The 13,655-nt window shown below is 40.0% G+C and overlaps 3 protein-coding genes across 6 annotated transcripts; 2 read left to right on the top strand and 1 right to left on the bottom strand.

Moving 5' to 3' along the window:
- Positions 1–169: 169 nt before the first annotated feature.
- Positions 170–3,726, top strand: uqcc5 (ubiquinol-cytochrome c reductase complex assembly factor 5). The gene is made up of 2 exons (XM_030423676.1): positions 170–500; positions 3,110–3,726. Exons 1-2 carry the CDS (start codon positions 347–349, stop codon positions 3,196–3,198), a joined length of 243 nt encoding a protein of 80 aa, XP_030279536.1. The 5' UTR covers positions 170–346; the 3' UTR covers positions 3,199–3,726.
- Positions 3,374–9,338, bottom strand: ognb (osteoglycin, paralog b). 4 transcript variants are annotated; one of them, XM_030423671.1, is made up of 9 exons: positions 8,638–9,338; positions 7,456–7,561; positions 7,191–7,259; positions 5,279–5,491; positions 5,084–5,153; positions 4,636–4,800; positions 4,343–4,545; positions 4,131–4,223; positions 3,374–3,982 (listed from the first exon to the last, which is right to left on the bottom strand). In XM_030423671.1, the coding sequence occupies exons 2-9, from the start codon at positions 7,522–7,524 to the stop codon at positions 3,812–3,814; spliced, it is 1,053 nt and encodes a 350-aa protein (XP_030279531.1). In that variant the 5' UTR covers positions 7,525–7,561; positions 8,638–9,338; the 3' UTR covers positions 3,374–3,811. The 4 variants fall into 4 exon arrangements, with proteins under 4 accessions (XP_030279531.1, XP_030279532.1, XP_030279534.1 ...); XM_030423672.1 differs by lacking the exon at positions 8,638–9,338 and adding an exon at positions 7,973–8,516; XM_030423674.1 differs by lacking the exon at positions 8,638–9,338 and having other exon boundaries at positions 5,279–5,392; positions 7,149–7,259; positions 7,456–7,533.
- Positions 8,457–13,472, top strand: LOC115585356 (14-3-3 protein beta/alpha-1-like). Its single transcript, XM_030423675.1, has 6 exons — positions 8,457–8,608; positions 9,802–10,103; positions 10,217–10,340; positions 11,065–11,228; positions 11,473–11,568; positions 11,663–13,472. The coding sequence occupies exons 2-6, from the start codon at positions 9,810–9,812 to the stop codon at positions 11,717–11,719; spliced, it is 735 nt and encodes a 244-aa protein (XP_030279535.1). The 5' UTR covers positions 8,457–8,608; positions 9,802–9,809; the 3' UTR covers positions 11,720–13,472.
- Positions 13,473–13,655: the final 183 nt, after the last annotated feature.

Below are 13,655 nucleotides of genomic sequence, written 5' to 3'. Positions count from 1 at the left end.
CAATCTAGACAGCCGCAGGATTTTGACTACAAACATACCTAAAAGCAGATATGTGCCTGACAAACAACGCTTATATACTGTAAACACAACCGGAAGTTACGACTCGTGATGGGTGCGTTCGTTTTTATCTCTAACGTAACGCGGCCAAGGTTCTTCACTATATCCCAGACATCTCCGCTCATTTGCTTGGTACCAGGTAGAGAAACGAGCGCACCCCTGACATCCATGCTGTCATAACGTTTGTAAAGGACATGTAGAGGGTCCATGCTATCCTCGAAACATCCTATTTCAAGAACTTCCCCGGACTGTTTATTGACACACGGCCGTTGTATGTCTGTTCGCCGTGATGTTTCGTAGGAGTCAAATCTTAAGAAATTTCCTCAGCTTTGTCCCGGGTAAACGTCGTCTCGGGACATACAGGTTCCTTCCCATCTTCTTTTGCATCGGAGGCGTCATGGAGTGGATTATGATCAACGTGAGGATAGGAAGAGAGACGTTTTGTGAGTTTAAATGACACAACTGTTCTTTTTTTATTTAATGGTAAAACTATGTTAGTCGTCAGCTCACGATAGCATTGGGGGGGGGGGTTATCTGTTGAGAGTTTGCTAGCAACGGTTAAAAACTTGCTGCTAACAGTTAGCCCCAAACCTTCAAAGTAAGAGCAGACAGTTCTATGATTTGCCTCAAGTAAAAATCTGACTTGCTTGTAAGTATTTCCTGTCCGGCAAGCAGCGTCATTTAATGTGGGCAGGATGATTGGACTGTGCCAGGATTCAGATTAGGGACACAGCACCCTCATTGACCTTTCAAGTATGTCCTCAAAGTTTCGTCCAATGCAGCCTCCTCTCCTCTCCTCTTCTCTCCTCTCCTCTGCTGAGTCTGCTCCACTGTCATTAGGAAATATGGAAAAAGCGAAAGATGGAAGAACAGGCTATTTTAAGTGAACACAGTACAGTTGGACGGGTCAGACTGCTGGAGTACAATGTGTCGTAAATAAGTGGCACGATATATTTTGATTTAGGACGTCTGTAATTCAGTTGTCGTCTACTCATGCAGCTGGAAAATTTCACTTTGTAAAAACACTGCAACAGAATTCTGCTTAGTAACCAAAGTAGATGGGGACTTGTTTTAAAAGGTCTAAACATCATAGACCTAAAATGGCAACATGCAGCTCGTTAGGTGAAATCCAAGTCTTTGGCCCCAAGATCCCAAAATGATTAAAAAATAAGTTATTTAAACCCTGTTTTTAAAGCCAAAATCTTTACTGGAGCTGCTTTTGCCACGAAGCTCCATAGATGTTTTGTGGACTATGAAACCTCACACTTCTTTACATTGTCATGAGAATGAGAATATAATGACTGAATTCATTTTTGGATGAACTTATCCTTTGGGGAATGATTCTTTTGGTATCACCATCTGTGATTTCCAGACCTGCATAAATCAGAACAAATCAGTTGTATTTATTTAGTCCAAAATCACAATCACATTGCTTTCAATGGCTTTACAATCTGTACAGAAAATTACAACTTCTGTCCTTAGACCCTCAAGTCTATTGAGGAAAAAACTTTCCATATTGAAAAACATCTTTAAATTTACTGCATGTAGTGGGTTATGTTGTCTCAACACCAGTAAGTCATTGGTGGAATGATTATATGATTACAGAAACCTGAGAAAATATTAATATACACATTTCCAGTGGTAGTGTTGGTGGAGAAACACTCTGATTAGCAGTTTACAATGTAAAAATATTTTTGAATTCAAAATTCTGTTTCTGTAAGTTTTACCTTAATGTTCTGATCAGATTCTCTGTATGTGAAATGTTTGCATGAGTCTTCAAAGCAACTTGTATTAACAGCTGAGAAATAATTCCTAATCTAGAACAATATTTTATGCCTAAATGTAGTGTATCTGAAGCACTATGTAGAACAAAGAGTATAAGTCATCAAAATTAGTACTTGTATTCACTGATATGTTTGTAGCTACACCTGTAGAGAGTAGGTATCACTCGATCATTCAAAAGATTTGTGAAGAAAAAGAACCCAAACATGTTTCTACTCTCACTGAATCCACATCCCTTCATTCCAGATGTGCCCAAATGCATCATTTTAGGAGAACTAAAAGGATTAAACTCCTCTTGTGTTTAAAAAAAAAAAAAAAAAAACCTGCCCTGCACATTTGATCCCTCAGTATTCTGAGGTCACGTAGGGCTAAAACAGTTCCCTCCCATTTCTAGTTTTATTCCTCAGCTTGTAAGTCAGTTTCCTTGTTTTATATATATTTTTTTTACAGTGACACACTTCTTCCAACCTTGATCAATCTTTACAGGATAACCTAAACATCTTTTCACTGGTGAAAATGTTGTATTTTACAAGTGGAAGTTGATTTTCCACTGTGGCTATGTTCACACAGCAGACAAATCTGATTTCTTTCTGAAAGCAGATTTGAAAGATCAAGCGACATATCTGCACGGTTATGCGGCTTTCCAACATGGAGGCATGACCAGTCATCTCACCCAAAGAATCCTTGGAGCAGACAGTTTATTTCAGTGCGACTCCACAGAGTCTCTTATGCATTTACTTTTCTCTGGATTTGACGTTGTCGTTGAAATGTGTAGAAGTGTGATTTGAATCACATTTCAAACTGACTCCAAATGTGGTTTGGATATGATTTGCAAAAATTGCATTTCATGTGTTTTTGTTGCTGTCCAGACTTCCTAAAATCTATCTGGATACAATTTGGAGAAGCCAAAAATTTTTGAAAAAGACTTGGGTTGGCAGTCTTGAACACAGCCTGTGTGTCCCAGTGAGCCAGTATCCTGGAACTGTCTCCCTTAAATGGAATGCAGTTGTCGTTAATGTTATTGATTACACCTGTTCTTCTCCAGCTAAGACAGGCCAAGTTGTCTGCTGTGGAGAAAGAACTATTGTGCATGTTGGCTCACTTTCACACTGTTGTATTGAACAGAGTCATCATTAATGTTATTCATTACACTTTTCCCTTTTGTTCTATAGTTGATAAGCCATTTACAATGTAGTCTTATTAGCAGTCTACCATCAAAACTGCCTGAGGGTCTCATTAATGTCTCCTAATATTGTTTTTGGCTTTCCAGATGATGTCTACCGGAGAAAACAATCAGAACGGGAGTACCAGCAGAAGATAACAGAGGGTTTGAAAGCTCACGAGCCTGCAGCCAAGTGAATGACAGGCTGATACAATGTGGACTTTACAAGTGTCGTCCAAGGACACATTCTTGGATTAATTCTTGTCTGGAATGGACTTCATAGCACGTTATTGGGTTACAACAACCATATCACATTTATAAATGTTTTTAAGGAGTCAAGAGTGAAGAGCTGATGGAGAAATAGCTTCCAACATGCAGGTTTTATTGTTAATATGATCTACAGTTTAACAAGCATTAGCAGTAATAATATCACTGTGAACAATGAAATGATCTCAACAACAGTCTGATATTGATTTAACAAAGAGTCTGTGTTGATGTTCTGTTAAACCAAGATAAAACAATCTCAGCCATATTGTAAAAAAAAAGAGGAAAAAAAACACAAAGCTTCTTTTTATTTACAGATATCATGGATGATTTTGCACAGATGCGTTAATATTGGCAGAAAGCATTTGATAAGACACAAGAAATGTAATTATGTAATATGTGTAAAGAGGTGTTGGACTGTGGGTCAATTTGAGAAGATAAAATCTAACTTAAGAACTCTATTTTGTATTTGTTATTTTTACTATCAGTTTTCAAAAGAACTTCTGCTCCAAGGTTTACCTCTGACAAATGCATGCTTTGGTCACTTCAGTTGTACCATCCAATAGGGAGAGTCTCCAGACAAATGAAGCTGTTGGGGTGCTTCGAAAGCTGGATGGGATTCCCGTCCAGTCTCACCTGGTACAAGTTGGTCCGGATGTAGTAACTGGTGTTACCTTTGCAGAATGTCTCATCTGTTATAGTTGAGATCTTGTTGTTCTGCAAAACAGACAATAGAGATCACTCCAAGGACACCAAATTGGCCTGTCAGGCAGATACTGCTGGCTCAGCAGGCAGAATTCTAATTGCTCCTACAGAGCTTCTCTGACTAATTGTTGTGATTGCAGTAAATAGAAGATGAACTCACTTGCAGGTGCACAACATTAAGGGACTCTGGAAGTTGGGGCACTGCTGTGAGTTCATTGTTTCCAAGGTACAGATACGACAGTCTCGTAAGTTTCTGCAACGCCAAAAGACCAATATTTTGCATCGGGCTGCTTGCGCAATCAAAACGCATGCAAAGTACATAATGTCTGCAACATTTTAAGCAGAGCTTGATGGGCTCGCCTGCTGACTTACCTTAAAAGCAGTTGCCTTTACACCCTGGGTTTTTAGCTTGTTGAAATTAGCATTAAATGTCACTAGTTTGGTGGGCATGATGGGAAGTCTAGTCAGTTTGTTTTCTGCAAGAATGAGCTCCTCGAGATCGGGAAGTTTTGAAAAAGCTCCATCTTCAATCTCAGAGATGAGATTCCCACTGAGGTCAATTCTTCTTAATGGGGCTGGGTATAAAAAAACAAAGGGAGGGCGATTAAAAGATGACATTCAGTGAAGAGGAGGATAAGTTGACGGTTATAACGGATTTTCTGTACCCATGTCCGCAAAGTCGCTGTTGCGTATTCTTGTGATTTTGTTGAAACGTGCGTAGAGGTATGCCGTTTCCTTTGGCAGTGCTGGGACAGCTGACATTTCAGGGGACACCTCCTCACAGTAAACGGATCCACTCAGGCAAACACACAGCAGACAAGTCGGCAGCTCTGAAAAAATCACAATGTTGTTTCGTCGACTTGAATTTAAAGAAAAACTTTTTTCTTCTTATTTGTCTTTTAGACACATCGACTAATTGGTCTCGATGATGTGGCTATGCTGCATGAAATGCACTACACACAGGCAAGATGAGGACACTTGATCAGCCCCATTATTACATAATATGGGCTTTAGCTACATTCACAAAAATGTGGAAGAATGCCTCAGCAAGTGTTGCATAATCAGCTTTGAAACAGTTGTTGAAAACTATTTATCTGTTAAAACAAACCTTACCATCAGCTTTTGGATCCCCCGCTGCATCTGTGGCTGGTTCTTCATAGTCTGGATAGGTTACAACGCCTGGCTGTTTGAAAAAACATGAATAGAAATCTTCATTAAAGCTTTACTTGTCCTCGCAGCTGAAGGCTACTATGCACTTCCTCCAACTGCTCATTTGCACAGTATATAAATCCCAAAGAATATTTTTACCTTGGGTTTTCTCGCTTCCATGAATTCATCCTTTGCTGCAGAAGACAGGATCCATGGGAGAATAACATATGTGAAGATTAAAGTCCTCAGTTGCATCATTGTGTCTTCTGTCTGCTGGTGAGAGAGGAGAGTACCGTCTGCTAGGTTGGGATCTGAGCTACATGTGAGCAGGAAAATTTTCCATCCACTTTTTATTAAGCTGCCAGAATACTTCTGAGTGAGAAAAGGAAACAAACTTTAACTCAATCCGTGCTGTGTTTATGTGGCTCTCAGTGACTCTAAGGATAATATACTGCATTTTTGAGGGGGAAAAGTGACTGTTCATGATGAGCAGATCATAATGAGCACAAAGAAATACATGAGACAATCATGAAGTAAATGTAAGAATGCTGTTTTTTTTAAATGTTGGTGTCTGACAAAAGAATGTTGTTATTGGAAAAACAGAGTGGTCTGGATTCCAGTAATTCATGGGGAAAAAATGAGTGATTTATGAAATAAATTGCCAAAGCAAGCACTGAAATGGACAGAGAAATATTTTAGAAAAGTCCCCTTTTCAGCTTAACACTTCAATTCAAATGCTTCCATAATAACAGCATTTAATGCAATATGTCTATTTAAGAGAGGGGTGTTCCTGAATCAGAGGGGACTGGTCCTGAAGAAGCAGGAATCTTTGTTCCTTAAATTCTCCCTGCAGCCAAAAGTGCTGTTTTCTTCTTAATCCTGAGCTGAATGTTTGAGCTTCGTTGTGCAGAATGACATGACACTAGAGGGCTGTTTTCACATTAATCGTTCAAAGTGTACATTTTCTTTGTGCTCATTGAGAACGTTTATGCTGCAATCCAGAATACTCAGAACTCAAAAATGTCCAACTTGCTTCCAGACGACGTCCAATGGAATGCTACTCAAAGTCTTAATCTCAGGGCAGATTCATCTACCCCGACTTCACAAGGGAGCGCTTGTCTGATGTCACACAACAATGGCAGCACGCATGGGGAGGGGGCATGGTGTATTTACAGATTACAATATTTGAATAAAGATGGTGAATGAAATACTTGGAAAGGTCTCCAAATATAAAAATGCTATAAAATGATATATAGAATCGTCTCTGTTAACACGTGTTGTTTCTCCTCCTGTTTTGGTTTGTATCTTGCTTCGGTCAGTCAAGTTTTTTTTTGTTCACTTTCGGGGAACACATTGAGTCCTCCATCGTTGGACCGCAGCTGAGGAGGTAGGCCCACAAGCGTGATTTGTGACATCACAAACAGTTCGGAAGCAATCCCGGCCCAATATTCAGCATGTGGATGTAACGTATAATGTTTGGTAATAATAGGTGCCATTTTACTACCTTGAATACAGGTGGGGGGATCTTTAATCGGTTTGTCATTAATGAGTTTGAGTAGCTTACTTTAAGAACGTGCAGCTGTATCTACAGTGTCCAAACAGTTAAACAGTTATAAAAATGTATTTAACAGTAATTCAGTTTTCTATTAGACAATGTAGCCTATTTTCTTAAGTCTGAACGTAACACTTGTACCTCTCCTCTTTAATACGACATAGACGAACAACATTGTATGTTCTGTGTCTTAACGCTACATCTGGAAAATAAACTATTCCTGAAACAAAAAAAGTTGCAACAAAGACTGAGGTTCAAAAACTTGTCCGCAGCCAAAAAAAAAAAAAAAAACCTTTTTTGGTTTACAGCCTATCCCAGACTGACTCTCACAAGCCTTGGTGGCCAGACGCCTTCTCCACCAACCAAGTGCTAATTACCTCAATAATCTTCCATTTTACATGATTATACAACATTACTGCACATTCCTTCATTTAAAATATATAACCCCACACCATGTCATTGTTAAAGTAACATTACCTCCGACCTAGTGAAACTTGGTATGTTCCACAATCAGCACACCTGAGAAACGATCTCCTGAGCCACTACATAGGACAGCACTGAGCACCAGCTCTGATTCAGACCCAGAGGCTGTGGAAGACAAGAACAACAGATTATGACACTTTGGAAAAACACTTCCTTGGAAGATGACTATGAATAAAGTAATCTGAATGATGTGAACAATGACGACGTGTCTTTTTTTGTTTTGTTACCAACATACTGCAGTGGATATGTGTGAAGTTGTGACTGTTGGTTTATGGTGAATTATTGTGGTGCGTTCATTCACCACAATGAAAGATCTGGATGACCACTTGTGATTGTTGTACTGAGTGTCATTTCTCCCACGTGCTGTCATCAGTCATCAGCGATGACGTCTTGGTCATACTTCCTCTCTGTGATGAGAAAATGCAACCACTCTGCATGCATTCACATATGGCCCATTCAAATCACAGTTTCGATAAACAGTTCACGTCTTTAATGTCAAATGTCTGGCTCCAGCTTCTCAAATGTAAATAAATAGGTGTTGTTTGAAGATGTGAAAATTGAATATCTTTCAGTTTTGGACTGCACAAACAAAAGTTTTACCATTTCTGATGCATGTGCCGCAGTCATATGTAATGATTACAGAAACCACTCATCAACTGGTGTGTCAGGCCCAACCCTTCTGCACTGACAAACATCTAAACCAGTTGGAACAAAACACTAAAGCCCTGCTACTTCCAGAGGTAGGCCTACCCCTGTATATTCCAACCTTGACCTTTGACCTTGCTGTGAAAGATTGAAAGTGAGAGCGGCTTTCTTACACATTCAAGCGCCACACTTTCCTGATGAGATGAATTCATACAAAGATGACCACTGTAAGTCTTTGGTTTCTTGGCCACAATTGTTCTTATATTTATGTAACGTGATTGAATGGTGCAGACAGCTCTAATGCAGCACAAATGTACTGGTGCGTCCAGTCTTGCAAAAAAAAAGAAAAAAAAAGCTGAATAATTTTTACTCTAAGTAAATTAAACAGGAAGTCACAGCGCACAGGAATCAGCAACTAGATCAATACGCATTGATTGCCTCAATCAAAACTGATTATACACCCCTAATGTAACGTTAACCTTCTCAATCTGAGTAAACAGGGCTGCTGTGAAAGTGGTGGTATGGTCCTTTTTGTAACCCCGTTAGATTATGACAATGTGAGGTAAGCACACATACTAGCCCTGGTTTTGAAAACCCGCATTTTAAGTTTAGCTATTATATTTATCTTTATTTAACATACGAGCAGTGCTCGCATTACGTAAGGCAGATGTGTGGCGAAAAAAAAAAAAGAGGAAACACAAGTGCCAGTGTAGCGGAAGTGGTACTGCCCTGAACGCTGAGCGAGACGGAGGACGGAGGCTGAATCGTCCAGAGAGAAAAAAAAAGCAGGATTAAAAGTCGCCAATATTGTAAGTGTAACGATATCACATTAACGTACAGCGCATTGTAGTGGTATGCATTCATTCGTTCCTCAATGTTAGAATGGCTGTTTCATCGTGTCCGGTTGAATCCTGTTGAGAAGCCATCAAGCTAACGTAGCAGGCTAGCTGGATTTGTGAAAGGCTAGGCGTTTAGCTCGCTGGCTAGCAACTAATGCTAGATAACGGTACAGCTAACGGTGCAGCTAATGCTAGCCAACGAGCTAACCGACGGTCGGATTCCATGACACTTTGTTCTGACAGGCTCGTCAGCCTGGGCGGGCCGTGGTACAGCTGTTGAAAATGAATAAAACACGCACTTAATACCCCACAATAAAAGACATCCCTTTTTGTCGATTATAAATATTGCAGATGTTGATTGCCAACACCCCTACGGTGGTTTATCCGTGAAAGCCAGTTGTTGCTTTTGCTGGCCTAGCTAACGAATGTACCGTTAGATAGCGGTAACGGTACATTACACGACGGTAGCTAGCTAACAGTTAGCCACTCCACCTGCTTTGCGATATCATAAATACCACAGATTAGTTGCAGTGTCGTTATCTAATCGAGGCAGTCCGTCCAAGTTAATAAAAGCAATACAAACAATGGAACGGATTGATCGTATTTTACAAGTTAGCGTTGATATCACCTAGCGAAACGTATCATCGCGCTAGCGCTGCTCGCAACATTACGGGAGGAGGGCATTAAAACCTGACCCGGGAACGCTTTGGGAGGTGCAGCAAATGTCGGTTCAAACAACATTAAACGAGCCAGTGAAACATATCTGCTTATTTCATATCACATTGTGACAGCTGTTAAGGCTGTTCACGAACTGGATTCAGTTCTATTCCGTCAAAAACAGGTTAAGAATGGTAAGGACGAGAACAGGGTTGGAGAACGCTATCAACGAGCTAACGTTAGCCGCTAAACTTAGCCAGTGATGTGTATGGTTGACCCACTTGCCAAAGGGCCCAGTTCGCAATGCTTATTTCACGTTGAATCCAGTGGTTTCCTGGACTTAAAGACCTAGTCTGTCAAAGTGAAACAAAAATCCGATCATGAGACAGAGTTCGGTGCACAGTTACGTATAACGAATGAACAATGTCATGAATATTGTGAAACATTCTTGTGTATTAAATAAACTACACATAATAACTTTTAATATTGGATTTTCTTTTCTTCAGTCTAGAAAATGGATAAGAACGACCTGGTACAGAAGGCCAAGCTTGCTGAGCAGGCTGAGCGCTATGATGACATGGCTGCAGCCATGAAGTCAGTGACGGAGCAAGGTGCAGAGCTGTCAAATGAGGAGCGCAACCTACTCTCTGTTGCCTACAAGAATGTGGTAGGAGCACGCCGCTCATCCTGGCGCGTCATCTCCAGCATCGAGCAGAAGACTGAGGGCAATGACAAAAAACAGCAGATGGCACGCGAATACCGGGAGAAGATTGAACGTGAGCTGGAAGACATCTGCCATGATGTGCTGGTAAGAGTTTCTAATTCCTTTTGGATTATAAAAAAAACTTTTGTAGTTCTTACACTTGTGAAAACATTGCTTTTGTGTCATTTTCCTGATTATAACTCAATTATTGTTTTCAGGGGCTACTGGACAACTTCCTCATTACCAACGCAACTGCTGCTGAAAGCAAGGTGTTCTATCTGAAAATGAAAGGCGACTATTATAGATACCTGTCTGAGGTTGCATCTGGGGATGCTAAGAAGGGTGAGTGTGGACACTTTTTACATTATAGCTTTAAGCTTTAAAATAATGTGCTCAGAAGTGCATTAACAAATAAACGGTTGGTCAGATAACTATTTGTAGTGTGAAAGGGGTCGCTTAAGGTGACAAGCCCAAAGAGCATCTCTGCAGTTCCCCTCAGCTCTGTGTGGCATCTTTTGGATCATTTTTAGGTGTGATGGCCCTAAATGGAATTATTTTGGTTCACAATCACCCCCTGTCACTGTGGTTGTCAGCACCACTAGGCAGCTTTTTAATAGTAACAACATTTTCTTTTAAAAACCGCCCCCCTCTGATAAACAGGTGGCAGGTCACCTGCTCTCGACCAAATCGCAGACGTACAAAGTTGGCTTCTATCAAGTGAACACAGTGGAGCGTTTGGCTCTTAAAGAGCAATATATTTATCTCAGGGACATAGTGAAGACTCTAACAGAGCTAGAAGGAAATTAACATTGGACTTATATTTGCCAGGTTGATAGATGCATAACTCTGAATTGATACTAGTGTTGCTCCATGTCTGCTTGATGCATAATAGGCTACTGTTTGACAATGCATATGCCATTTTAAGTATGAGGGCATAATGCAGTATGTCATTGATGTTTGCTTGTTCTACTGCCCCCAAGTGGCCAAAAAATCAATTAACACTGCTTTAAAATGTGTTCTAAATAGTGACAATAATTTTGTTGTGTTAATCTGCTTCTGCCTACAGATACAGTGGACAACTCCCAGCAGGCTTACCAGCAAGCTTTTGACATTAGCAAGGGGGAGATGCAGCCAACACACCCTATCCGGCTTGGCCTGGCCCTCAACTTCTCAGTCTTCTACTATGAAATCCTCAACAACCCGGACAGGGCCTGCAGCCTGGCTAAGACGGTATGTCCCAAAGCCTAAAGACATGTTGTTTTTAAAATCATTTAAAGTTTAACTGATTGGTATATTGAAGTATTTGTGCACATCGTAAGAACATTTAAGGATTTATTTCAAAGGGCTGACTAGATAAGATAAATGTCAGTCTTTTTTAAACAAGTTTGACATTTCTTTCTCCTTACCAAACAGTATTTAGAGGATGCTGCTAGATGATGCAAGTTAAAATACATGTTGAATGTTTGTATTTCAGGCATTTGATGAAGCCATTGCTGAACTTGACACTTTGAACGAGGATTCTTACAAAGACAGCACCCTGATCATGCAACTACTAAGGGACAACCTGACTGTGAGTTTAAAGCCCCATGCTGTTTTTGCCTTTGACTGATCCAGAAGTATTATTTACAGTGATTCATAATGTAAATGTTTTTCTCTGTTCCCAGCTGTGGACATCAGAAAACCAGGCAGATGAGGGAGAGACTGGAGACGGGGAAAACTAATGGAATTGCACTGTTAATCCACCTACACTCTTATCTTAAACACAGACAGCTTATATACATCCCCCTCCACTCCATCAGCTCCTCCCACTTCTGTATGACAAGCAGCCTGAATTGCTCCTGACCAACTAGTTCACCCCTCTCAGTTCACTGTGAGGTGACAGGGTAATTTTCAGTTAGCAGATTCAGTCACTTTGTGGAAACATGTTGTATTGATTAGTGAGTCCATGTTGCTGTTGTTTTTGTCGGCTTTGTGTGTATGTCTGTATGTAGTGAGTGAGCAAGTGTGAAAGGAAGTGAAAGGTTTGTGTGTATGGTCTGGGGGGGAGGGGGGTGTTGTGAATTCTAATCGTCCTTCCAAATCCCTTTGTCCCAGCTAGTTTGTTGTGCATTTTTCATCCCCCTTTTTTTTTGTTACTTTCTTATTTGTGATTCCTCATGATATTTACAGGCTATATTGTATGGTAATTGAACTGGCAGTTGATTTCCACCAAACACTGTGATGGTAGGCGTTCCATTTGCTTCACAACCCAAAACAGTTTTGTGTTTGAATTTCCAGACACACGTACAATCCTGTATTCAACTAACTGCAATTCTGCTGTGGGCTCATACAGAAAGGAGGCAGGCTGTATTGTGACACTGACATCTTGGTGTAATGCTCCTCGATCATGTTCACAAATTCACAGTTTCAAAGTTTTAAGGGACCCCTTAAATTGTCATGTTAGATTTGTTCAGACATTCCACATCATTAGGCTTTTTAAAAAGCAGTGCTCCTTTATTTTTTTTTTTTTAACTAAGTATGGATTGTCATTGTAGTTTTACTCACTGTTCAGGTGCTGCTTATCAGTACAATGGAAATTGTATGTGCGTAAATGTGGTTCCATGTATTTTGCAAGATTGACTATCATCTGTATGTAAAACCTAAAGTAACCTTTTATTGATGTTAATTGAAAAATGTCTTACCACACTGTATCAACCCTGCTTGCAAAATATTCCTCTTAAAGCGGTTGTTTTCTCCCTCCAAAAAAAGAATCTGTGCCTGGCTTTCTCTTGCAGCCTCTGCTTTCATTAAGGTGGCAGCATCTGCTTGTTGTTAGATATTTCAGAGAAAACGAGTTAGCCCAGACAAACTTTAAAAGCTAAATCTTGATGCAAGTTTTTAACCCAGGTGCATCTCTCTACTGTTTTAAAGATGGCTGGTGTGAATGATCGCCTCAAAAATAATCAGGTCTACTTTGAAGGTGCAATTTGGAGAAGGCCATTCCACCACTTTGGAAAGAAGCTCAGTGTCACAATACCATGTTATCACCACTACATTCCACATATTGTAGTTGAAGACACCATTCCACATTATAGCTGACAGTCTGTTTATTCTGACAGTGCTCCAATGAATTGAAATAATCTTATGTTGAAAAAAAAAAAATGTCAGTTTATTATTATGCTTGATGAAAATGCAGTTAGTGAATGTGGAACGAAGCCTGTCTGTATATCAGGTATCTACTTGCTTTGTTTTTACTGACAAGTCTTATGGCTAAAATTTGCTTCTGTAACAGTCTATTACCCAGTGCACACACGTGGTTGTGAAAATTTAGAATAGCTCTAAAAAGCAATGAAGAAATGGAGATAAACAATGGTTGGTGTAATTCTAGCTTTGTGTTTATGTATCTTAAAACCATTCTAGTTTCACTATACATGTAAGAAATAGGAAAGTGTCAAAGACCATTCAGTGAAATAAAGTTTCGTTTAAGATAACAGGCACATTACGTCTTCATTTTTGTTCACAGGTGATGTTTCAGTATGATTTGGAAGAAAAGAAATCAAAATCTAAAAGTCATAAGATTGCGTGAGAACTCTCCGCCCCCTTGACCACCAGAGGGCGGAATAAATAGGAGTGTTTTGCTTTTTCTTTGCGGGGACTACTTTTTACCGCGGAGTGTCA

This window comes from Sparus aurata, chromosome 7 (genome assembly GCF_900880675.1).
Source record: "Sparus aurata chromosome 7, fSpaAur1.1, whole genome shotgun sequence".
NCBI lineage: Eukaryota > Metazoa > Chordata > Actinopteri > Spariformes > Sparidae > Sparus > Sparus aurata.
This window is presented reverse-complemented; position numbering and strand designations above follow the sequence as displayed.